Here is a 25,448-nt window from a genome sequence, read left to right as displayed (position 1 = left end):
CCGACGCCTTCTTCCTTTTGGCTGGTTGCGTGGAATCCCTGCCCTTGCTTTGCCTTTTCTTGGTCGGCTTCAGCTTCTGTGCTCCGGCATCATCATTGGCACGAGTCCGATCCCTCATCTTCACATTCTCCTCGATGCACTTCTGGTGCTGCGATTGCAATTCCTCTCTTTTGTTTCGTCCAGGGCGCGTCCGAGTCTTATGCCTCTCACTTTGAAGAGCCAGGACAACTCCCTTTGCAGAGCTCTTCCAATGCGTCACCTGATTGTTCTCCACGCACGCGTGACTCAGTGCTGGTTCGGTCTTGTCTCCACTGCAAGTGTTGTCCTTCCTTGATGAGCGCGCCGAACCATCTCCAGACACCATCTTGTCGATTTCCTCCCTCATCCACTCAACCATCTTTATCCTTTCGTCTTCGAGCTCCTGCACTACGGACTTCGTGAATGCTCGAAGCTCACTCACAATGGAAGGATCATAAGCAATGCCTTTTCGCTTCTTAGTACCGGCTCCAGCATTGGCTCGCCTTTTCTTTGTTTCCTTTACTGAATTATCCTTCCTACTCCTTGTTTTCGCCTTCTTGGTTTTCTCATTGGCCTGATCTGTTCCATCGGGGCACGATGTTTGTCCTTTCTCCTGAGGCCTCCTAGAATAGCTCGACTCGTCGTCTCCTGGAGAGATCTGATCGTGGACCAGTTCATTCTTCTCCAATGCTCAATGATGGCTCGAATTGGACTTGTCATTGTCGCTCGACGAAACATCTTCGCCGTTCCTGAACTCCCATCTCTGCTCAAATTTCAGGTTGCATCCGATTTCGAATCCTGGAGACAATGACATTCAGGGCCATCCTAGGTAGAGTTTGTGCTTATGCAGCCTTACGAGTACATGATTTCTCGTCCGCCCTATAGTTGATCTTCTTGAGATTTGAGAAAGATTGCATTATCAGACACCACAACGAATCAATTAACAAACACGGGTTGAAACGACAACAAAATTAACAGAAAGATCAAGAGCATAGAGCATATTCTCTTCAAAATCCATCCTGGGCACGGCATACTCCCTGTGGAACAACTAATCAATCTCAACCAAACTGCTTCAGGCATAACACTGCCGGAGCTTATCACTTTAACAGTAAGCTGATGAAACCGAGCAACGCCATAAAACATTAAGACAGCAAAATGGAACCGGCGAAAATCGTTGCGGACTGTAATAAAACTCTTGGCATCGCCCATTCAAGTCCCAGGATGGATGGGTGCAAGAACTAACCTATGCCCTTATCAAACTTTCACAATCTCCTTTTCAACAGAACAAACCAGGAATTTGACGAGTATGATTCGATAACTATTAGTACTCCTTCGCCACATTCAACGCCGAATGGCATGGATTCAAGGACCCAATGATCAATTTTTTTTTCAAAAAAAAAAAAAAGAGAAAAAAAACTAATACTGCTAAAGAGCAACAAACGAACTTAGTCAATATTGCTCCATTACTTTCAGCAGTTGGAGATTGCTTCTCACCATGTAACCACCTTCATCTTACTGATGAGAAGAAACTTCATGCAGAGCATCATCTTCTTCACGACCTTCAGCTCCAGTTTCTGCACGCCATCTCCGGCTCTCTCTCTCGTCCAATTTATCTTCCCGCAGCGCATCTCTAAAACGGGGAAAAGATCAACGTGCTCTCCGTAACTTGAATGCGGGGTTTCCATATACTTCGCTTGTTTCCCTGTACAGCGAGTCAGCTGAGTTGGGTGTCGAGTGGCACAGACGTTACTCACCATTTTCGACGACTGTGGTCATTCTTTAGCCTCTCTTTTTCCCCCTCGAGAACAAAGTCTTTTCCTCCCCATTTGGCTAGAAAACTTTATTGGTTTGAACTTTTCAAGAAGTGTATCAAGGGTTAAGTGCTTGAGGGAAAGCACAGCTTATTTGGAGGATTCTGCATTTGCTGCATGGAGAGTGATCAACATGATTTGCACAGAAAGGCAAATAACAAGCATTAAATGCGTGCCATCAACGGAGTAAGAATTACCAAAAAAATCCTAAACCTATTACAATTATGTTAATTCAATCCTAAAAGAATTACCAAAAAAATCATAAACCTATTACAATTATGTTAATTCAATCCTAAACTTTTTTTTTTAATCAATTAAGTCTTAAACTTTTTGGGCTAATTCAGTCTATTTGGCTGGCCAACCAGCGCTAACGGGAGGGAAGAGCTTAAATTTGGAAGTAATAACTATTTTGCTTAAATAGGTAGAGTGTTTGCTGGTTAACATATGAGTGATTATGATATAATCCCAGCCCACAGTGCAATGCCACTGTTTAGATGAGTTTTGTGCTTCCTTAATTTTCGCTAAATAAGACAAAGGTGCATCTATTTGGCAACAATTCTGATTCTCAAAATCAATTCTGATCAGAATTGATTTTTTCTAATTTTGTTCCCTGAACGAGTTTTAGAGAATCAAAACGCATTTGGTAGTTGCACAAAAGTTCTGTTCTTGAAATAGAAATGCGTTTGGTAAATGTACATAATTTCTGTTCTCTGGAGCAATTTCTTTTCCTATTTTTTTATTTAAGTCAAATAATTACGTCTTATCACTATAAAATCAACCTATATAGCATCACTAATAAAATGAATACATATCATGCATAATCCATAATTAGTTTATTTATTTCATGGAGCATAAAGACATATGCAACATCCTAAAGAAAGAACATAAGCTCAATAGGTAATTTACACTTTAATTTTTACCATAAATTTGCACTTAAATACTTCTATATTTAGCCAAACCCTTACATAACCCGACCCATATTAATTAAACACTTTTATATTTAACCAAATCATGGCATGTTTGTTTTTTATAGTTTGTTAAGAGTGCAATACGAATCTAGAGAATTTTTGTTTTTTTAAATTACTTTTTAAAAAAATTATTTGTTGTTTTTATTACTAAAAAAATAAAATTTTTTAAAAATATTTTTATCTTGCTTTTATTTTCTATTTTCTTTTTCTTTTTCTCCGGCAACCAGTGGCAATTGGTGGCAGTCAACGACAAACAATGGTAGACAGAACAAAGTAAGAGCCTTGTCACTTTGTTGATCTTGTTTTTTTTTTTTTTGGGTAAAGGTTGTTGATCTTGTTTCATAAAAGTAATTATGGAAAAAGAATAAACTTTATTTTTTATATTCTTGTTTCTGCTCCAAAAGTGTTCTCGGGAACAGAATCAGAAAATTTCATAATCGGAATTATTTACGTTATCAAATAGGTTTCTCATCCTTTTTTGTTTCGGAAAACAAAATCATAAAATCGAAATCGTTGCTAAACAGGCCTTTAGTGATTTTCTTGAATTTCTTTTTTCCCATTTCACTTCCGAGGTTTCGAGTTCAAATCCTTAAACCTTTCTTTCCAAAGAAAGAGACTCATTGCCTCTTGACGGTTATTTTTGACATTTTCGAATCTTGACCTCTCGGGAATTCGCAAAAGTGCCCGTTTTGAGTAATGTTACAAGTAAAACAAGAAAATTGTTGAAAACGTTCTAAAAATTTTACACTTTAGTCAATTCAATTCTAAAAATTTTAATTTTGTCAATTTTTTTTATATCTGGTTCTGTTTCATCATATTTTATTATACAAGCTACACTATGTGTGCTATATATCATGTGTAGGTCGCGAAATCTTGCTTCCTCCTCACGTATCCTCGCCCCACTCCCCTCCCAAAGGTGGGGATTCGAACTCCCCACGTCCTCAATGCCGACAGTCTTACATGGCACCACTAGCGTCCCGATCAACGATTTCTAGTTAAAATCGACCGATGAACTCAATTAGCAAAGTATCAAAAAGTTTACGATTCAATTTGCAAAATCGAAGGGCTTAAAAACTTTCATTTGAAAAAATCAAATCGTCCAGGGTTGATCACTAATCAATTTTTTTGAATTGCTGTTTATTATTGGCACTAATTTCTTTAAGCTCACGAAAGTTTTTTCTGGAGCTTGGGGCACATTAGAAGAAATTCCTGCATTACCTAATGAGTTGACTCCTTTCCATATCATTAGTTTTCTGAGGCGAAGAAACATGCTCTTGCTGACCAAGTTCTGAAATATTTGGCAATGGACAATGAAATTTAAGTGAGCGTATCACTCTTTGTTGATCCTCTTACTTTTAAAAGTGCCAATGGAATATGTATTAAAAATCAACCCAGCCAGAGTCTCCTGAACTTTCCCCTCTTAACACATCATCATCCCCATACAAAATTTCCACCGCAAATACAGCGTGCAGCAGTTGTTTGCGGGTAAAGAGATTAAGAACTTACTATGATCGTTCTTTCTCAAAGACATAGCAAACACGTGAACACCAAGGAGAGATGATGTTCAAGCCCCCAAGCTTTTTGAGGCGATCTCAAAAACATTCTCGGACAGTCCATTGGTAGACATGATCATCTCTAACTGTGCCTGTAAAAGAGGCATGGAAAACAGCATCGATGAACGAAATTGGCAAGTGAAGTAAAAGAGGGTACAGAAAACACCATCCATGACAGGAACTCCGTACCTTAGCAAGGTTCTGCCTCGTCCCGTCGTAGCGTCTCCATCTTGAGAAGGCAGAGACCATGCGGGACGCGACCTGAAATTTATGAAGAGAACGTGGGTAAGCACTAAATTTACCTAGGACATGTTAGCATACCATCACAAGAGACATGGTTTTTCAAACCAACCTGAGGATTTATCTTGTCTAGTTGCACCACTACTTCTCCCAAGAACTTGTAGCCTGAACCGTCCTTTGCGTGGAAGTTCACAGGAGAACCACAGAACCCGCCAATGAGCGAGTATACCTTATCACCCGGAGAAGCAGATTGGTTAGGTCAGCATGCATGTAGAATGCAGTTGAGGATGAACACACTCCTATCCCTGAAGCAAGTGCTTACCTTGTTTGGATTACGCAAATCAAATGCCGGATGGTTTAAGAGATTCCGGACATTCTCAACATTACCAGGAATGTTAGACATTGCTTGAAGAGCAAACCATTTATTTACCACCTAAAGGAAAGAGGTTGAAACATGTCATTGAAGACTATACCCGACAACAGTTGGAGATTCCAACTGTCACCCACTAAATGAATCCACAACATGTTAATACTGACAAAGATTTCACAAAAGATAAGCTTTTAAACACTATCCTGCGGTAAACAGCTAAATTGAAATAAAAATCCATAACAAACCCAAAGTTTTCCCACAGGACACACTGAAGTTGTATTTTCCTTATAAATAAATCTGGACACACAGACCAAAAAAAGAAAAATCTGGACACACTTCTTATTCAACAAGCTCCATTCGTTCTCTTCCCCAAAGAGTCGCAGGCACATTCTCAACCAAGGAATTCAAGAATGGATATGAAGATATTACCAAGAAGTCATGCTGCCACTTGCTGTAGAAGTCAGCTAGAACCTCCTCACGAGTTTTAGTAGGATTCTGGGCGATTGCCGCCAAAGCTGCAAATTGTTCGGTCATATTTGTGGCAGTTTGGTACTCATGCATAGCAAGGGCAGTACACTCGGGATCATCCAGTGCAGCCAGATATGCTGGTTAATTTTGGAAAAAGAAAGACGCAAACTGGTCAGTAAACTATAGCTTTCTTATGCTAGAATCTTAAACACAACTTCAAAATGCTAAACACATACCAAGGGCAATGTTCTTCAGAGCCCTCCTTGCCATGTTGTCATGGTTAAACACATACCCATCTGAGCTTCTATTATTTTCTACCTGAAGGTTTATCGAGAAGAGCAAGCTCAATAATTTTATTAGACATATTACACCTTTTTCACGTGCAAAAGAGAAGTACCAGAATGGTTACCGTGCTTATTAAATCACCCTTCAACTCCTGAGCTATCTGCTTCCTGATGAATACTCGAACAGCATGTGCTGCATCAGGATCTGCAACATCCATCATGTCCATTATCTCCCCCTCACCAGGAAGAGTTATTGCCTTCGCAATGAATTCCTGAGCATACCAAGAATGTCAAGGTTCTTCTAAGCATTAATCTTGTTCTCTCAAGGAGGTCAAGAAAAGACAAAGAAGAATCACTAAATCAGTATGTCTGAGTAGGAATGAGACCCTACTTTGTCCAGACTTGGATCACGGAGGATGCTTCCAAGTCCATGAACGAATTTGGGGTCCAAAACCAATGGTTTCTTTTGTTGGAAATCAGCAACCAAGGTAAGCATCAGCTTCCTGGCCAGCACTTGCCCGGCTTCCCAACTAACACAGAAATAAAAGTGGTAAAGCTCCTCCATCATTTGGCAAGGCAAAAGATCGGAATATGAAGAAATAAAAAAAACAGTGCTCATTAGGACGAACCGGTTGAACTCATCCGAATCGTGAGCAAGGAGGAAAAAGAGGTCACTCTCTGCCAGATCAGATTCAAGGCGAATAGGAGCACTGAAACCCCGCAAGAGAGATGGGATTGGCCTCTCATGTACATCAGCAAACACAAATTCCTCTTCTTTCTGCTTCACATTATCAAACCGTAAAAGATGTTATATCCGAACTGATGGATAGTCAAAAACTACGGATATTTGATCATGAGAGGATATCAACAAACCTTGGTAACACGAAGAACTGTAGAGTAGACTGGCTGACCATCTTTTGCTATAGATTGCAGTGTCCCATCATGATGTACGGAGGACAAAGGCATGTCCTTGCCAGTCGAGTCCAGTAGACCAACCGACACGGGAATGAACATCGGCTCTTTAACTGGCTGCCCTGGAGTTGGTGGTACCTCTTGGCTGCACATAACAAGAGTCATGAGGCAACACACTAATTGAGCTGGAAAAGGTGAAAGGACCAGACCAATGCTTCATTGTTTGCGGGCATACCAAAATTTCAAGGAGAAAGTATGAGCTTCAGCATTGTAGGACGAAGTCACTTTTACCGTGGGGGTCCCAGCTTGCGAGTACCTATAATACAATCATAAGTAGTTATTGACATGAAACCAGACTAGCAGTTAGCACAGACATCGGGGCAACATGCTGCATACCACAGTAAGAAATTGGAGAATTCTGCATCATTTGCATCCCTCATTGCGGCAAAGAAATCTTCACAGGTGACAGCCTGACCATCGTGTCTCTGAAAGTACAGATCCATACCCTGAAACAGAAGATAGAGTGAAGTATCAACCTCAGGATGAGGTCTTGTCAGGATGAAGACAGACGTAACTCTTCTCAATCAATTTTAGGTTCTCCCATGACCAGATGATCACTCTCAACCTTACCTTCCTGAAACCTTGACTACCCAGCAAGGTCTTGTACATCCTCACAACTTCAGCTCCCTGAAGGTTTGATCCCCGGTTATCAAACATGAAATATGATTACTTGATACACCTAAGAATTTCTAAGTCCAGATAAAAGAGTCAAACCTTTTCATACACCTGCAGACCACCAGAAACAACCAAAAAAGAGTATTAGAAAATAGAATCAAAGTATGAAGTAGAGTAAGTAAAAAAATGTTAAACCTACCGTGACTGCATGTCATGCGATAGTGAATCCCCAAGTTTTAATCCAAAATGATTGCAAAAGAACCAGAGTCAGAGAAGTCAAAGGAAATAAACAAAGAGAAAAGGAAATATTAGAGGAAGAAATGTACTGCCTCCCTAGGAATCACATAAAACAAGTACTCGCCTGTGTAAAAGTTGTCCATCTGAGAAATAGAATATGGAAAAAGTTAATAAGGCATTCCAGGACAATAATCATGAAAGACAAAAAATTAAACTAACAGCATATATTTGACCCCAAACCTTGATGTAAGAATGTGGCCGCACAGGATGAGCCATTGGACCAGCATCCTGAAAGGAAGAGGGAAAGCAGAATATGACCAAACAGTTTGGAGAAAAATTATCAGCAACTGTATCATCCTAATTCAAGAATAACCGTGGCTCATCCGCAAGATTTCTTTTTTGGTCGAACTCACCCGCAAAAAGATAAGTGAGGAAGGCATAGATTCTCTAAACACATGAGAAGACAAACCTGTGGATACTGATAAATACGAAGCTTTGAAACATCACTAATCCGCTTTACAGTTCGGCTTCCCATGTCAGAAGAGAATTCCTGCCAATCATATGCACAATGTTCTGAAATTCATGTAACAAAAGGATAATAACTTTGCTTTAAAAGTAATGAATAAGACATCATACTTGATCACGGAAAACAGTGAGCCCTTCCTTTAGACTGAGCTGGAACCAGTCGCGACATGTAACTCTGAAGTCAACCAACCCACCGGAGAAAATGAAAATGATGCCATCACAAAATGAGGAAAAAATTGTACACTGCAAAGCATAATGTGGCATGCTGACTGCAGAAGATTTGCATGGTTATGTGCGGGTGTGGGTGAGGGGGAGAGAGAGAGACCTGTTGCCAGTCCAGTTGTGAAAATACTGCACGGATAATAAATAGAACCCAAGTCATGATTGACTTACCATGCAGATTACTAAAATAAACTACAATTTAATTCATCTTCAGCAACAAAGACAATTTATTAACCTCATGGCCAATAACTCCTAAAATTGCAGCATAATCAGCATCTGTGGCAGTCTCCGGAGATGCCAAGACAAGCTTTGAATTGAAAATCTGAGGAGCACAAACACAATATGTGATTGCCAAAACATAGGTAAGTCGTAGAAGATCGATCACGGGGGAAAGAAAGCTTGAGACAAATGAGAGAACATTACATTCAGACTCTTGTTTTCCATGGCTCCCCTGTGCATAAAAAACAAAAGCACTTTCACTGAAAGAAAGTTGAAACGGAATCATAATACCACTAATCGACAAATGTTGTATTGAGTATACAATTACACCATCAACTTAAACATCACCAAGGTAACACATACATGTTAAAATCTGGAACGGCCACAATATTAAAGAGATCCAAGTCATACTCGAGACCAAAAACCTGTTACAAGAAAGTATCATAAGTTGAGTGATAATGGCAGTTGCTTACATAACCTAAAGATTGCAACTGAAAACTTGAAAAGCTATCGAAAACATACATCCTCGTCCCACTTCATAGCTGCTTTAAGTGAATGCATGGCGTGTCCAGTCTTAGGCAGGTCCTGCGAAGGAGTCCAAATCCTAAGGGATACTTTACGTCCAGCACGAGTAATGAATGAGTCATCTCTGCTCTCCAACTTCCCAGCTACCAATGCGAATAAGTAGCATGGTTTCTTGAAGGGGTCCTCCCAAAGGGCATAATGGCGGCCATCCTGCTCAAGAGCGAAAAAGAATTGTTACTGATGATCCATTGAAGGTCAAACTTTCAAAATTTCATCAACTGGCAAGAAAAGGTAAAGTCGACCTCAAGATCGCCTTGCTCAATAAGGTTCCCATTAGACAGTAGCACGGGATATAGGGCCTTATCAGCTTCAATTCGGCAAGTATATCTTGCCATAATATCAGGGCGGTCCTGTTTATATAAAAAATCGACCATGAAATACTGAATTCACAATCATTTATTTGACAAAATATAAGAATAGGGAAACATGCTAAATCAACTAATCAGACCTGATAATATGTGATCTTACGAAAACCTTCTGCTTCACACTGAGTGCAGAAGTTCCCAGATGACTTGTAGAGGCCCTAACAAATATTGAAATATACGAAAAATTAGAAAAAATAAGCAGGAAATACCAGGAAATAACATAGCCAACGAGGCAATTTCACCTCTAATGATGTGTTTTTCTGAGGATAGATTTCAGTAACAATTTCCAATGTGAATACACCGCTTGGTGGTGATGGAAGAGTCAGATGCCGTGAATCCAAAAGGTAATCCCCATCCTACAAAGGAAATCCTTTGCATAGAAAGGCTGAAATAATACAACCCCCACAATGCTGTTCAACCTGTGGGAAGGACTAGAGACATATTTTTCTAAAGCATTACCAGATTCACATTTTCCTTGAAAAAAGAACAATTTAAGTCCTAAGTGATAGTTTGAGAACACCCTAATGTGCTATGTCTATACCTTCAGCTCCTTCTCATTGACCTTGACAGAAACTAGATTCAAATCCTGTCCATTCAGAACCAGTGGTGCAGAAGAACCTGTTCGTTTACATTGTAAGTCATCAGATGAAAACCGTAAGATTGCCTCACAAATATTTTTCCAGAAAAAAACAAAGCTCACAGTCAGATCCCTGGAGTATTGAAATTAACACAAGAAAAAAGTAAAACGTGCCCCCCACCCCAAAAAAGAAGAAAAAGAATAAAACAAAAGCACACTAGACATAGATAGTTTCTACTTTCTATGTATAACGCATGAAAAGCAGGTCATGAAGCTACCTTCGACTCTGGGAATAACGCTTATCTTTGAACTGACATAGGTCTTCTCCTCGCCCAGTGAAAATTTCAGATCCACCTGAATGGCAGTTTTACAAGGAGACAAATGATCTAGAGTGTTTAAGCAGAAGATCCGAGAAGCTCACATCACTTGGCTGATGAAGCAATTCATACCGTGTCAAAATAATAATCTGGCAATTTGTAATCCTTCAGAAATATTTCTTTTGGGCCATCCATTTGCGATTCCTCAACTTGCTTAGGTGTAGCCTCTGTGGCAACTGAACAAATTAACCTGCCCGCTTGCTTAGTTCTCTGAGTCCACATTTAGGATAAAATCAGGTTCAATTGGCAATAAATTAAATAATATTCTGCATGCCAACTATAATTACAGTGGCCAATGACCAGACAACTATAGGTTGTACTGTTTCGACTACCAGTATAAATCCGGAAGAAAAATTAGATAAAGTTGCAGCAACTTACACTTAATGCAGCACTCAAAATCACGTAATTCCTCCTGCTCGTAACCTATGGAGAAGCAATTACCAAGCAAAGCTCAATACAACAATTGCTTCAAAATGGGTATCCTCCTTGATGAAAAGCACAAAATAAGATCCTACCCCTGAGCTAGTGAAAGTCCTACACTTAATAATATTTCTAGCTGACTTGATGTGCGAAGCACCACGGAAGGCCTGAATAGAAGCCAACAATTGAAACCCTTTAGCAAAAGTAAATGACAATAATAAGAACCAAAAGAGAGAAACCATTCAACCGAGAACAACCAACGCCTTCAATTTTCCCTGACTTCCCCAGATAACCATATCTCCATCTGGCAAACCAAGAAAACGGAAATAGACACAAGCGCGCGCATATAAGGAGTTGATATTATACTACAAAAGTGCAGGCTCATTCATATGCACGAGCAGACTAGTCCCATCACTCCACTCGCATATTTAAGCAAAAAGAAGTTAAATGTCAAATAAGGGTCTGAGTTTGAGTAATCACAGGAGATGAGGAGATCAAACCGAACAGATTTGTCTTTGCAAAAGTCGAAGCTTTGCATGGAAGAATCAAGCGAGCCATTCAGCTGGGTAAAGAGAAACGAAGACGAAATCCTATCCTAGACGTAATAAATTGAAGTAGCTAGTATCAGCTCTAAAAGCATTGAACTTTGGAAGAAACAGAAACACCCAGAACCAGATCAGAGAGAACCACGAAAGCGGAAGAACAGACGAAACTTCAGTCGCTAACTCCTATTGTCACCAGGTCTCAGAATGATATATATAATTGGATGAGGATAATTCAGAATATGGACAAGAAAATTTCAAACGCAGGAAAAACAAATTAAATCGAAATAAAACCAAAATGGGTACAACACTGACTCAAGCGTGCAAGCAATAGAAACCGAATTCTGTCGAGAAGATCGAATGAAATTCAAGAGCCGAGGTCTTTACCTCTGTCCGACAATCAAAATGGAGACGAAAGGTGAAACAGAGGATCTCCCGAAACCTAAGATGGAACAAATTGAAAGTGTGCCCCACCACCGGAAGATATTTGTAAGAGGATAAGGAAGTCTATACCGGAAATAATTCATCTTCTAAAATAGAAAAATCAGTATAATGGCGCTATTTTTTTTTCCCCTTTTATTGGCTCCTGCATCTAGGTTTTTTTCCAATTTAATTTTTTTTAAAAAATATTTACAAGTTTGGGCCTCGCACGGCAGTTGGGTTGCCGAGCGAGGCCCGCTCGGCAGCCCATCTACCGAGCAAGCTGTGCTGGGCCCAGCCCCAACTGCTGAGCAGCCCACTCGCTCAGCAGCCCAGCTATCGAGCGGGATTGGGCTCTTATTTTTTTTATTTCGTTTTTTTAAGTGTTTTAATTATTTATACTTATAATATTTAGTTTATTTGGTATTTTTTTAACATGTTTATATTTGTTTTATTTATAATTTTTTTCTTGCAAAGCTTATCTTTATAACATAATTAGTAATAATTAATATAAAAAATTATTAAGATCTATAATTCATAAATAATGTTGTAATTATGTAATTAATTGAAAATATTCATAAAATAAAATTGGTAAGATATATGAAATTAAGGAGGATGAGGATCTAGATGTCATTTCGTAAATTTTTTTTTAAAATTAAATTGGAAAAAAACCCTTCTTTTGCCCTTTTTCCTACATTTCATAAATGACAAATTTTATCGGCTTTTGTAGTATTGCCAGAGTGATGCGGAATGTATTAGTAGTGCGTTTCTAGATCGATTGGACGGACAGAAATCCAATCGGAAGGCGAAACGGTGATGTGTTAAGAACCGGCGAATCAAGTCGACGACATCGGATCGAGCTCAAATTTGGTCGGCTAAAGCGAAACGACATTCTAATCAATAATCAACGCCATTGGCGGTGATGAACGATGGATTTTTGCAATTCGGAATCGTCTAGATGAGTTTTCCTATTTTTTTTAGTATTTTCAGGATTTATTAATGGCAATTTTTGCTATTCGGGATCGTCTAGATGGGTTTTCGATTGATTATATTATAAAGATATTGAATTAAGAAGGGGGTTCCTTAATTTCATATATCTTACCAATTTTATTTTATGAATATTTTTAATTAATTACATAATTATAACATTATTTATTAATTATAGATCTTAATAATTTTTATATTAATTATTACAATTATGTTATAAAGATAAGCTTCCCAAGAAAAAAAAAAAAATAAAATAAATATAAACATGTTAAAAAATTACAAAATAAACTAAATATTATAAGTATAAATAATTAAAATACTTAAAAAAAAAAAAAAAAAGAAGCCCAACCCCGCTCGGCGACCAACCGCCGAGCGGTTGGGGCTGGGCCCAGCAGAGTTGCTCGGCGGTCCAACCGCCGAGCGAGACCCAAACTTGTAAATATTTTTTTAAAAAAATAATTTCGTAAATATTTTTAAAAAAATTAAATTGGGAAAAAAAACCCCTGCATCTTATCCTATTGATTTGACTATATTATCCCTTACACTCTTAATTTAAGATTATTTCATTTCTTTTCTTTTCATTTTTTTTTCGACTTACTAAAACATAAAACTACCATGCTCCTCTCAAATAATATTTATTAAGGTTAAATGTGAGGCGGGCCATTTAAGATTATTTCTTGCCTTCTTTTCTTCTTTTTTTTGATTTTGTTTTCCTTTTCTTCTCCATTTGAAACAAAATCGGTGTTCCCATCTTCCAATAGAAATAGTTTATTTAGTATATAACCAGTGTACTACTGTGTTAATAAGTTGATATTTCTCTATTTTCGTACTAGGAAACTATTATACAAAAAAATTACCTAAGCATAAATAAGGGTGAAAAGAAACATTTATCAATCATTAATATATGTCATTAATGTTGTAGTCTGTATATTGTAACTACTCAACTTTCATTTTATTTGGTGAATGCAACAGTCCTATAGCTATTATTTCTCAAGCCATCAATGCATGGTGTTTTAAAAAATACTTTAAAAAAAATAAAAATATGACAAAGCTAAGCACATAAAAAATATAAACATCTATTGTTATCACACAAATGCATAAGAAAATGTTCCCTAAACATTATTATACAAAATACTATCTTTGTTACGGGTATAATCAGATTTTGATAAGAAATTATGGCAATTGTAATAGCATTATAAGACAACATATTCAAATCATTTGCAAACACATATTTTTTTTTTTTGTCAATTCTAAATGCATTAGAATTTTATAGAACCATCCCTCAAAAGAAAATAATCCACAATGTATAAATGTACTGCAATAATAAGTTGCGTATGCAACTTAATAAATGATATTATCTATTCAGCTGCAAGGCTGCTCTCTTGGAGAAAATATTGCACCTAAATTAGACAATAAATTTTTTCAATTACATTAATGAGAAGTAATTATTTACTTAAACCATATATATCAAGGAATAATTTTGGGTAGTTTTCTCAAAAATGGACACAAAAGGGAAACATTGATCTTAAATCAATAGTGGGACACATGAGATAATATAGTAAATAAATGCAATATGGGGTGTCAGGAGCCAATAAGAGGTGAAAATAGTTCAAGCAAGTACTAAAACATCTTGTAAATTGTTCGATAAATGTACGCTTTGGCTATGTCTTTTTCTTTATTTTTTTGTCGAACACTTTGGCAATGTTTGGTAAGAGAGATTTAGCGTGGATAAAAAATCACATATGTCATACGGGGAATGATAAAGTTGGGAGGAATTTTTTATGTCCATGATATAAAATTTATTTTTCTCTAATAAGTTTTTTTGTTAAAACATTAAAACTATAACATAAATAATATCTAAGTTTTAATATAAAAAAGACAAATCAAACACTAGTTTTTACTTGTTTCTCTTGTTAGTTATAGGGGTAAGTACACTACAAGTGTTATAACTTTTGTACGGCAATCACTTGAGTGTCATAACTTTCAAAAATTGATCACTTGAGTGCCGTCACTTATATGGATGTTGGAAAAGCTGACTTGGCAGCCGGACAAGCCGACATGGGACCGGCGAACGATTTTTTAAAATATTTTAATGCACACATGGAATTTTTCAATTTTTTTTTTTTTTGAAAATTTCTTTACCAATGGGCAGCCTGGGGGCCATGGCCGACTCGTCCTGCCCCAATGAGGCCACAATAGCCCTAAACGGTGGTTGTCACAACCTCTATGGCTGCGGCCGAGGGTGTCAAGGCCCTCGCCGGATCCGGACGAGAGCCTTCGAGGCCCGGCCGCCCACGAGCGACGACTTCCACGACTTGCACACCAGGCTGGTCTTCATCGCGTCCGTCGCCCCAAGAGCCTCGTAGTGTGCACCAGCATGTCCTCCGGGGAGACTCTTAAAAGCCTCCAAGGACAACTAGATCGGTGAGCTCGTGCGGTTCCTCAACTAGCCGGCAGCGGCGGAAGATGGCTGGTTGGATGCCGCCAATTCCACGATCTTCCCTAGGATTGTCAACATCGCAAGCCGGATTCGGCAGAGGAACGCCGAGCGGAGATGATGACGAACAAAGCAAAAAAAGCAGGTGAGAAAGTGAGGATTTTCATTTTAATTATTCATTTTTTTCATTTGTATTTTTGTTTTTGGTTTGGGGAATGCAAAACGACAATTATCTGGATGTTGAACTCAATGAGGCAAGAATCCGGACCGTCGGCAACCATGAGCAGTGAGAAAGAGCGAGATGGTGACGAACACCGATTGTTGACACAGATGTGAGAATCCGGACCATTGGCAATCACAACAATGGTTGATGGGGCGTCGGACCGGTGACCAAATTTGGATGTGAAACTCAACAATGCCGCGACGGCTATCGCCAAGCCCGTGCGAGGCCCCCCTTGCTCGTAGCCGGCGGGGCCGCAAAGGTCCTTGCCCGGATCTGACGAGGGCCTTCGCACCCTCGCGTGTGGCCATAGAGGCCACGACGGCCACCACCTAGGGTCGTCGTGGCCTCGCCGGCCTAGGGCAAGTTGGGCTTCGCCGCTGGGCCGGCCGATCGTGACAAAAAAAATATAAAAATATAAAAACAAGAAAAAATCCAAAAAAAAAAAAATCAAAACAAATAAAAAATTAGGAAAAAATTCTATAAAATTTTAAAATTTTAAAAAAAAATCCACGTGTCATTAAAAAAATAAATAAAATAATAATAATAAAGTCCACATATTATGATTTGTCGGAATTGGCACTCAAATGATCGATTTTCGCCGGAAGTGGCACTCAAGTAATCGATTTTTAAAAGTTATGGCACTCAAGTGAGAGAAAAAAAAGTTATGACACTTAACCGATCCATTTTCACCAGAAGTGGTGCTCAAGTAATTGATTTTTAAAAGTTATGACACTTAAGTTATCGATTTTAAAAGTTATGGCATTCAAGTAAGCGAAAAAAAAAGTTATGACACTCAAGTGGGCGCCATACAAAAGTTGTGATACTTGCGGTGTACTTACCCCGTTAGTTATATATGTGAATCTTTTTCCTACTCTACAATATATATTCTATTTATATATTTATGATATTCACATTTGTTACATGTTTCAAGTATATAAGCATAGCTTATTATTTAATAAAAAATTTAATTAAGGAATGATGAGGGAAAAATTGAAAGAAAAAAAAAGGAAAAAAAACAAAAAATAAGTAAATAATAACGAAGCAAAAGAACTTAAATTGTAAACAAATTGATGCATACTTAAAAAGGATCGTTGTAATTATTAAGGAACGAGGGGCAAGAAGATTTCTTAAAAAACCTACCCTCTCTTTCTTCCTCTCATTCGTTAGTCTGGTTCATATTAAAGCTTCATGAATTCTTGGTAGTTTTCTCAATCATGTTGAAGCTGCATGAAAACCATGAAAGAGCAGAAGCTTCATTTCCTTTGTAACTCTCTAGTTCATGATAAAGCTCACGAAAGCAGCAAGAGAGTCGAGACACTATACTACTCGAAATCACGAATGAGAATGATCATAGTTATTTGTCTTACTATATTTGGAATTCGTTGATTGATCTATCGCATTGATAACGTTGTAGCTCGTTTATATTTATCACGACCCTATGATTCTAGAATTCTAAAATGAACTCCTTTACTGTTCAATGTTTAGCTCGTACAATAATCACAGGTTAATTGCCAGAATGCATTCTTACCACATCCATTTATGTATTTTTGAGTTCTTTTTATAATGTTATACAGTTCCCTACTAACAATGCATATGATAGGATATAACATCTTGTTTTATTATGACGATTCACCAAATAGTGGATAAAATATAGCAAACTCTTTAATTTCATATCCCATCATTTCAGTTCTATCATGGTTAGAAATTAGCGACCAAACACAACATTTGAAGCATGAGATAAGATCCGATCATGGGCATACCAACCAAGACTCGACTGTATGAGCGATCAAATTACGAGAATTCTGATTGATTGACTTCAACGGTTATCACAATCTTCTCAACAATCGTCCAATGGTTAGATTGGAGATTGATCCTCTTGAAGATTAGATGTTTAAGAGTATAAAAGGAGACCAAGGTGTCGAGGAGAGAGAGAGAGAGAGAGAGAGAGAGAGAGAGTTCACAAATTCAAATTAGAGAAAGGTTTACATTTATATTGTCTTCTAAGAGCATTCAATTTGTAATTTTTTTAGAAGTGTTTGCGGTGTTATAGTTTATGCTTAGGTGTGAGATAGTGAGGTCTATCAAATTGGATATATGTAGCACCAGCTTCAAGGAGAAGTGCTTGAGTACAAGTGGCATATTCTAGTGTAATTTCAAGAATATTTTTAGTGGAATCCAACAAGTATGATGTTAATCTAGGAGAGTAGATGTATGCTTACATTAAGCCGAACAGCTATAAGCTCCGAGTGCATCGTTATTTATCTTTTTGCTTGTCTTTCATTTACAAAATGATAGAAGCATTGCATTACATTGCTTGATATTACCCTAACCTATTTACAGCAACACACTGTTTACCCGATCACGATCATATCAAACTTGATTTTTTTAATTTCGCAATATTTTTCAAGTTATTCGAAATCACTTATTCATCCCTTATAGGTGATACGTTTAGCCAGCATCACCTATCTCTTTCTCTCTCTCGTCATAATCAAATCAGTCATCATCTTTTCCATTTGAGCAAACTCTATTGCGGAACCACAAGCTCAACCAAATCAGTTGGATATGAGAACCGCAACCCGTCGCCGGATCGCCGGCATCGAACCAACTAACTTTGCCGCTGAACCATCTCGGATCGAGATGTGGTCCCTACTCGGCACCACAAAATCCACGTCGATATTAAACGTGCAAATAAAACTGTGACGTGTTTTTGAATTGCTCAACTCAACACTCCCACGGCCAAACTTAACGGCAATTTTGATTTTTGAGGGGGGTGTCATTATACCTTAGATTTATTCTCAACAATGGGGATAACGGTTTAAACAAGAGAGACATAGATTTAGGCTTGGGCTCTGGTAAATGAATTGTTTTTGGGCCAAGATGTGGTTGGACCTACTTGACCCAGATAAGAAGTTTAAAATGTACAAGATTTACTTCGTGCAAACAAATGATGTTCTTCACTTAACGATACATTAGAGAATATAATTTCAATAAATCCCAGTCTTTCAAAAAAAAAAAAACCAACTATTCTTGTACCATTGATGTCTCATCGTTGATATGAAAATGTTATTTAACATAAAATGAGGAGAAATTAGTGTAGAAAATCTGAGCTAATTTGTATTCAAAATTAGAGGTAGTCAGGAAATCACTTAGTTTTCCTTTGTTGCGGTGAGTTTGAGCGATGAGGATGGACTTGTAGCTTGTGTTGATCGGTGCAGAAATTCGCAATGGTAGTACCGGGCTTCAAAACTCTCATACTTTCTCCAAATTTTCTCTCTAAAACTCCTCTTAAGAGCTCTCTAATTTTTCTATCCCCCCCAAGAAAACTCCTCTCCTCAATTCTCAAGCTCTCTCCCTCTTTTATAGCCAAATTTCTCCATCCTCTCTTCACCATCTTCCTTTCTCCATCTTCTCTTCTTTATCTTCCTTTTTCCATCTTCTCTTCTCCATCTCCTCTTCATCATCGTCCCTTCTCCATCTTCTCTTCTCCATATCCCCTTCTCTTGGTATTTGCAATACAATCCCTAAGGTTCTAAGTATTTGCAATACAGTCCTTGAGAAAATATTTCTTTCAAGTTCAAATCTTCTTGGTGCATTTTTCACCCCATGTCTAGTCCAGACACTTGTTAAATTAAGCTCAAATGTTCTGCCTATCCAATTATATGCCAATGCAATGTACGCTAAAAAATAAATATGTGAGATGATTTTTGTTTAGAACTAAAATTAGTTCTCATTTTTATGCAAAGATTAGTCAAAATTTAGGTGTCAACGGGAACATTGCATGTTAAACCGTGTTAACACTTTATCTATATACGTACACTATGAGAAACCAATCAATTGTCTTGATCTATCTCTATAAATCTTGATACCTAAAATATAGGTTGCCTCTCCTAAATCTTTCATGGAGAAATTATATGACAATAATACTTTGATCGATGATATAATCGATATATCATGCATGATTAATAGTTTATCATCGACATACAAAACTAGAAACACAATTGTGCTCCCACTAACTTTCTTGTATACACAAGGTTCATCCAGGTTCTTGATTAAATCAAACGATTTGATTACCTCATCAAAAAGGAAGTTCCAACTTCCGGAGGCTTGTTTGAGTCTATAAATAAATCTCTTAAGCTCACACACCGCTTTCATCATTGGATTCAAAACCCCGTGTTGTTCCATATCGATATATCATTCACGATTAATAGTTTATCATCGACATACGTAACTAGAAATGCAATTGCGCTCCCACTGACTTTCTTGTATACACAAGGTTCATCTGGATTCTTGATAAAATCAAACGATTTGATTACCTCATCAAAAAGGATATTCCAACTTCTAGAGGCTTGTTTGTGTCCATAAATGAATCTCTTAAGCTTACACACCTTTCAACTTTCATCATTGGATTCAAAACCCTGTGTTGTTCCATATAGACGTCCTCTTCAAGGAAACCATGTAAAAAAACCGTTTTGACATCCATCTAGAATATCTCATAATTAAGGTGGCACAACTATAGCCAACATAATCTGAATGGATTTTAGCATGGCTACAGGTGATAAAGTTTCGTCGTAATCGATCCTTTCTTTTTGGCGATATCCTTTCGCCACCAGCCGTGCTTTGTAAGTTCCAACTTGACCATCAGCATTTATCTTCTTCTTGAAGATCCATTTATAGCGAATTGATACAATACCATCGTGCAAATTGACTAGAGTCCAAACACTATTGGGATATATTGAGTCCATTTCAAATTTCATGGCTTCTAGCCATTTACCAGAATTGATGTTCGACATCATCTCCTCATAGGTGTTAGGATCACTTAGCTGATCATTATCATTCACAATGAATAGTAGCTCAATATCTTCAATCGAGTGTCTATAACGAATAGGTAGAGGGGACGTTCTCGCACTCCTCCTAAGAGGTTGTGTATTAGAAGCTCCCACTAAATCAGAGATAGGTGTCCGAACTTGGTTATTTGGTATTTCATTGTTTTCTTCTTATAAGACTATTTTTCACCCAAGATCACCTTCCCGAACGAACCGATTCTCTAGAAAAGAAGCATGCCTGCTGACCGAAACTCTTTGATTAGAGTGAGAATAGAAATAATATCCAAGAGTCTTTTTTGGATATCTAATGAAGCAACCTTATTCAGACCGGGCCTCCAATTTCTCTGTTTTTAGCTTATTGACGAAAGCCGGACAACCTCAAATATTGATTTGATTAAGACTTGGTTTCCTACTATGCCATATCTTATAGGGCGTAGTTGGAACAGATTTGGATGTCACTCTGTTCAATAAATATATAGTTGTCTCAAAAGCAATACAGGCAAATCGGTGTAACTCATTATATATCGCACCATATCTAATAAAGTATGATTTCTTCTTTCAGTTATACCATTATGTTCTAGAGTGGCAAGATGTGTCCGCTGTGATAAAATGTCATTGTTTTTAGGATAATCTATGAATTCGGTACTAAGGTATTCACTTCCTCAATCAGATCGAAGAGCCTTAATACTCTTTCCTATTTATTTCTCAACTTCAGCCTTAAATTCCTTGAACTTTTCAAAGGATTCGGATCTATACTTTATTAATCACAAATAGTCATATTGTAAATGATCATCGGCAAAGGTAATAAAGTATGAATAACCATCTCTAGCAATTTCATTAATTGGTCCACATATATTTGTATGTATCAATCCCAATATATCAGTAGCTCGCGCACTATGTCCTACAAAGAGTGCTTTTGTTATTTTTCCTAGAAGACATGCATCACAAGTCGAGTATGGCTCAAAACCGAATGGATCAATATATCCATCATTACTCAACTTATTAATTCTGTCTTCTCTAATATGACCTAAATGGAGATGCCAAACATACTTTGGATTTGAGCTATCTCTAGAGCGTTTATTAGTTATGGCATTTATATCATGATTATTTTTTTTTATTGACATTGGTAATCGTATTATCAGACATTGTAATGGTATAAGATTATTGGTTAACAAGCCGGAACCAAGACATCTTCTATTATAATAAATAGAACATACATCGTCAACAAAAGAAAATTCATAATTCTCTTTACCCGCAGAGGTATGGAGATGATATTTCAAACAGGATTCTCGTAATGCAAACAATTCTTTAAAACCAAAACATGTCCAGGAGGCAAACATAAACGAAAAGTCTTTATAGCTAATGTAGCAACTCTTGTTCCATTTGTAAATATCAGAACAATCTCATTTCACCCCAGATCCCTGTTTATTTCCAGATTCCGTAAAGACATACAAATATATGATGTTGCAGCAAAATCTATAATCCATAAGTTGGATTCAACACTAACCATAAGATTAGTTTCCATAAGCATAGAGACCATACCTTCACAAGGTTGGCTCTCGGGCTTGACCTTCAAGCTCCCGAGGTACTTTTTACAATTCCTCCTCTAGTGCCTTATGACACTATAGTAATGACATTTTCCTTTTTCAACTTTGGGCTTTGGTTGCACAGCTGCTTTCATAGGCTTCTTCCATTTCTTTTTCTTCAAAACAATCTTACTCTTTGAAGAAAAAACTTTAGCCATAGCAACAATATTTGGCCTTGTGTTGTGCATTTCCATCTCATAAACTACCAGCATGCCATGTAACTCAACGATGGGTTCGACCATTCTCATCAAAGAATTCCTTTAAGTGCAAAATGATTGACCTAACATCTTCCATTGCTTCATATTTTTTCTGAAATTTATTATTCATCGAAACCAACATATACGACCTAACTTTTAAGTCATCGTTATGCCACTTATCATAAGTGACACATTCCTCTTGGGTCCCTCCCTCAAGAAAAAAGGTTGACATCTTTTTCATCAAGCACATACTCGAGTTTTTCTCAATTGAGAACAATTCTCATCCTCTGTTAGTTGGTGAAATTAGGTCCAGTCAAATAATTCTTGTCAAGTATCGAAGCGAGCGGGTTTGTGTTTATCATTTTCAGAGTAATAATTATCTGTGCAGAAAATAAATTGTTAGCCGTTGCCTTTCAAAATAGCTATTTCATTTTGGCCTTTAAATGAAATAGATTCTCCCACTAAATTTAAATTCGGATCCCATACTCCTTAAAATGGGAAACGATAATCTTTGTTGGGTAATGATTACTAATAGGTATTGGAGTCCCACCAATCCATAGTCCACCTTACCTAACAGTCCTTAACATGTAACGATTATATGATTGTTCTAACAGGAGAGGAAATAAATGTACATTTTTTTTTTGGCACATGTGCTTTTACACCTCCATGTTTTGTTATTGATCGTGCCTTGAGAAGTATCTCAGCATCATGTTGTTGCAAACCTGATATTTCACTTTGCTAGGCAATGATCCGGGCATCAACCCATACAAATTCGATAAGTTGGCTTTCGGGTATGCACATATCAACAAATTTGTGCACAGAAACTCTTTGTGGTCATAAAAACCTCATGTTTAAAGATTACAGGCGGTAGGCGGACGTCTGTGTGCAGTTCATAGAAATGATCTCTTGCATCCGCACTTAGCTAGTCGGTCAATGTATAAAACTTTATGTGATCTTTAGCTTTCTTTGATTGTTCGACAATGCTTGTTGATATTCGCGCGTGCTTGTTCTACAAGGCGTAGATCAATCAAAGCTTTGTGCCGCAGAATGACTCGATGGATGACCTTTGCAAAGCCGAAGTCTCTTGAATGAAGGCGGATTCCTTTTTATATACCCAATATCCGCCTCGAATCACCATTTGTCTTCCCTTCAATCACTTCATGATATTGGAGCCTTTTTGTTTTGTGTTCGTTATCATCGTGTCAATGTTATGGTTCCATACCCACAACACATCGCATGCGTAGAGATACACATCAACATGACCGAACCCACTCCAAACATTATTTGAGTCATCCCAACACCGTAAAACTTGGGAACCCCGCTTATCTGCTCTGGCATGCCAACAACGCTTCTTTTCTTCACCCCAGCTTCCATATCTATAATCCCCGCTAGAGAAGCCTCATCGGATCCTCGCTTGCTCACGAGGAGCAAGACTCTTATACCTTCTTTCGATGGGGAATGTGAATCATATCACAACAAGTTTATCCAAAGGTTTGCAAACCCTTTACGGAAAAAATCTTGATCTCTTCATTCATCTTCCTTTTAAAAAAAATGAGGATATTAACCTACTCGAGATTCGACCAAAAAAAAAACACCCAAGCCGGTCACTCTTGATTCATTGTGTAGGATGGTTTTCAAAATACTCTCTTGAAACTATGCATGTCAAAAGTGAGAAAAATGTTTTTGTAGATATTCTTGCAAGATCTAAAGAATTGTCATCCTTGTACATGCTCTCATCAGCATTGGTACATCAAGCTATTGGCGGATGGCCTTAGATCCATTAATGGCATGTTTAGCAATGATTCCGATTCTTTGATTATGTTCTCTCGAAACAAAAAAAGATGAGAAACATGTTTGATAACATAAATGATTATGATTCTCAAATTCTCCGATAGCCTGCATAGCAACGATTATAATTTGAAAAATAATTATGATTAGAATTGATTTTTTATGATTTTGTTTCCTATATGAATTTAGGAGAATCAGAACATGTTTGATAACTACACAAAATTTCTGTTCTTGGAACAGAAATGCGTTTGGTAATTGTACAAAATTTTTGTTCCCGAAAATAATTTCTCTTCCCAATTTTTGTCATTTAAATCAAATAATTACGTAGTTACTTTGTGAAATTTCATCATAATTTCAAATTAATTGAAGATTAATTCATATTGATTCTCTTATATAACATATTGATATTCCATCTGATCGACATATCATAATGAGTCATTTTAAGGTTAAAAAAGGATAGACTATGTTGGGTTAGTGTTTGATTTTAGATTAGCTCAGGTCCTCCCAGGCTCATACCAAATCGTAGTGAGAAAATATCAGATTCGATCTTAGTGTGATTGGTGGCATGCATATGTGTACATACAAATAGAGTTGCCACCAATCTCTGAAGAAGGCAAATCGAAAACCTTATTGAGCGATCGGGAGAAACCGTTCGATTCTAGGCAACCAGAAAAATTTAGGATCCGCAGACTTAGTTACGTTGGTGTTTCCACCGATGTCCTTTCGGCACCGAAGTTGAGTGTTTTCTATACGTGTTTCATGCAAATTTTTAATTCATTTTTAAACCAATGGGGTAAGCCAATGCTAAGCATTCATGCTGGTTGTTTTTGTCTTTCAAATTTTCTAAAACTAGACAAGTCTAAAGTACCTAAACCTAGGAAAATTACAACTAATGAAATTAAATGCGCAATGAAGGTATCATTGCATTGATAAATCACATCATAAAATCCTAATGAAGCCCTAAGGACTTAGAGAAATATGGTTCGGGTTTAATTTCAAAGGTATTTATGATTTTTCTAAAAAAGAATAAAATTTATGAAATCTAGGGAATTTACGTCCAAATTTATGAAAATGATATCAAACTAGCCTAATCTAAGCTTCTTCTATTTTTAGGGATTTTCCAAAAATTTTCTAGTTTTTGGAATTCTTTCCAATTTTTTTTTTATTTTTTTTTATTTTTTTTATATTATCTTACATATTTTTCTTTGAAAATGAGATCTCATTTTGTTTTAGGTCGATGGAAAAATGATAAAAGAATTGAAAGTGAAAGGTGAGAGATGTGGAACTGATTTCAAAAGTGATTCTTTTTTTCGGAACCAATTTTTTTTTTTTCTTGTTTTTGCTCCAAAACTGTTCTTGGGAGTAGAATCAAAATTAGAATCATTTAAATTACCAAACATGATTCTCATCCTTTTTTGTTTTGGAAAACAGTATCAAAGAATCAGAATGGTTGTCATTCCCGTTTCGATTCTCAAACACTCTGATTCCGTTCTCGGGAACGGATTTGGAGTAGAAATAAGAATCATAAAAAAGTTGATTCTTTGTTCCGGAAACACTTTCGAGAAACAAGACCCACAAAATGAGAAGGCTCTCACTTGTTTCTCGCTAGCCCGCCGGAG

General features: G+C 37.3%; 1 protein-coding gene across 4 annotated transcripts; it reads right to left on the bottom strand.

The window, feature by feature from the left end:
* Window positions 1-4,325: 4,325 nt before the first annotated feature.
* On the bottom strand, window positions 4,326-11,806 carry LOC115740852 (puromycin-sensitive aminopeptidase). Of its 4 annotated transcripts, none has more exons than XM_030674475.2 (33): window positions 11,756-11,806; window positions 10,922-10,993; window positions 10,785-10,829; window positions 10,479-10,616; window positions 10,308-10,383; window positions 9,994-10,070; window positions 9,695-9,808; window positions 9,536-9,610; window positions 9,330-9,437; window positions 9,025-9,237; window positions 8,866-8,927; window positions 8,707-8,734; window positions 8,519-8,605; window positions 8,387-8,412; window positions 8,173-8,236; window positions 8,006-8,086; window positions 7,777-7,824; window positions 7,661-7,679; window positions 7,499-7,503; window positions 7,399-7,410; window positions 7,255-7,311; window positions 7,021-7,130; window positions 6,860-6,940; window positions 6,586-6,769; window positions 6,342-6,490; window positions 6,104-6,242; window positions 5,838-5,984; window positions 5,665-5,746; window positions 5,390-5,565; window positions 4,913-5,023; window positions 4,703-4,819; window positions 4,540-4,611; window positions 4,326-4,442 (listed from the first exon to the last, which is right to left on the bottom strand). In XM_030674475.2, exons 4-33 carry the CDS (start codon window positions 10,539-10,541, stop codon window positions 4,362-4,364), a joined length of 2,664 nt encoding a protein of 887 aa, XP_030530335.1. In that variant the 5' UTR covers window positions 10,542-10,616; window positions 10,785-10,829; window positions 10,922-10,993; window positions 11,756-11,806; the 3' UTR covers window positions 4,326-4,361. The 4 variants fall into 4 exon arrangements, with proteins under 4 accessions (XP_030530335.1, XP_048140890.1, XP_030530336.1 ...); XM_048284933.1 differs by having other exon boundaries at window positions 10,479-10,582; window positions 11,756-11,777; XM_030674476.2 differs by lacking the exon at window positions 11,756-11,806 and adding an exon at window positions 11,307-11,510 and having other exon boundaries at window positions 4,909-5,023.
* Window positions 11,807-25,448: the final 13,642 nt, after the last annotated feature.

This window comes from Rhodamnia argentea, chromosome 9 (genome assembly GCF_020921035.1).
Source record: "Rhodamnia argentea isolate NSW1041297 chromosome 9, ASM2092103v1, whole genome shotgun sequence".
NCBI classification, from domain to species: domain Eukaryota; kingdom Viridiplantae; phylum Streptophyta; class Magnoliopsida; order Myrtales; family Myrtaceae; genus Rhodamnia; species Rhodamnia argentea.
This window is presented reverse-complemented; position numbering and strand designations above follow the sequence as displayed.

What these genes read in the sequence shown, in the direction of transcription:
- LOC115740852 (XM_030674474.2), bottom strand. Translation starts at nt 11,384, where the DNA reads ATGGCTCGCTTGATTCTTCCATGCAAAGCTTCGACTTTTGCAAAGACA. An exon ending in CAGTTCTTCGTGTTACCAAG is followed by an intron (nt 6,491 to 6,585) that starts GTTTGTTGATAT and finishes AATGTGAAGCAG; the next exon opens with AAAGAAGAGGAATTTGTGTT. An exon ending in GATTCGGATGAGTTCAACCG is followed by an intron (nt 6,243 to 6,341) that starts GTTCGTCCTAAT and finishes TTTCTGTGTTAG; the next exon opens with TTGGGAAGCCGGGCAAGTGC.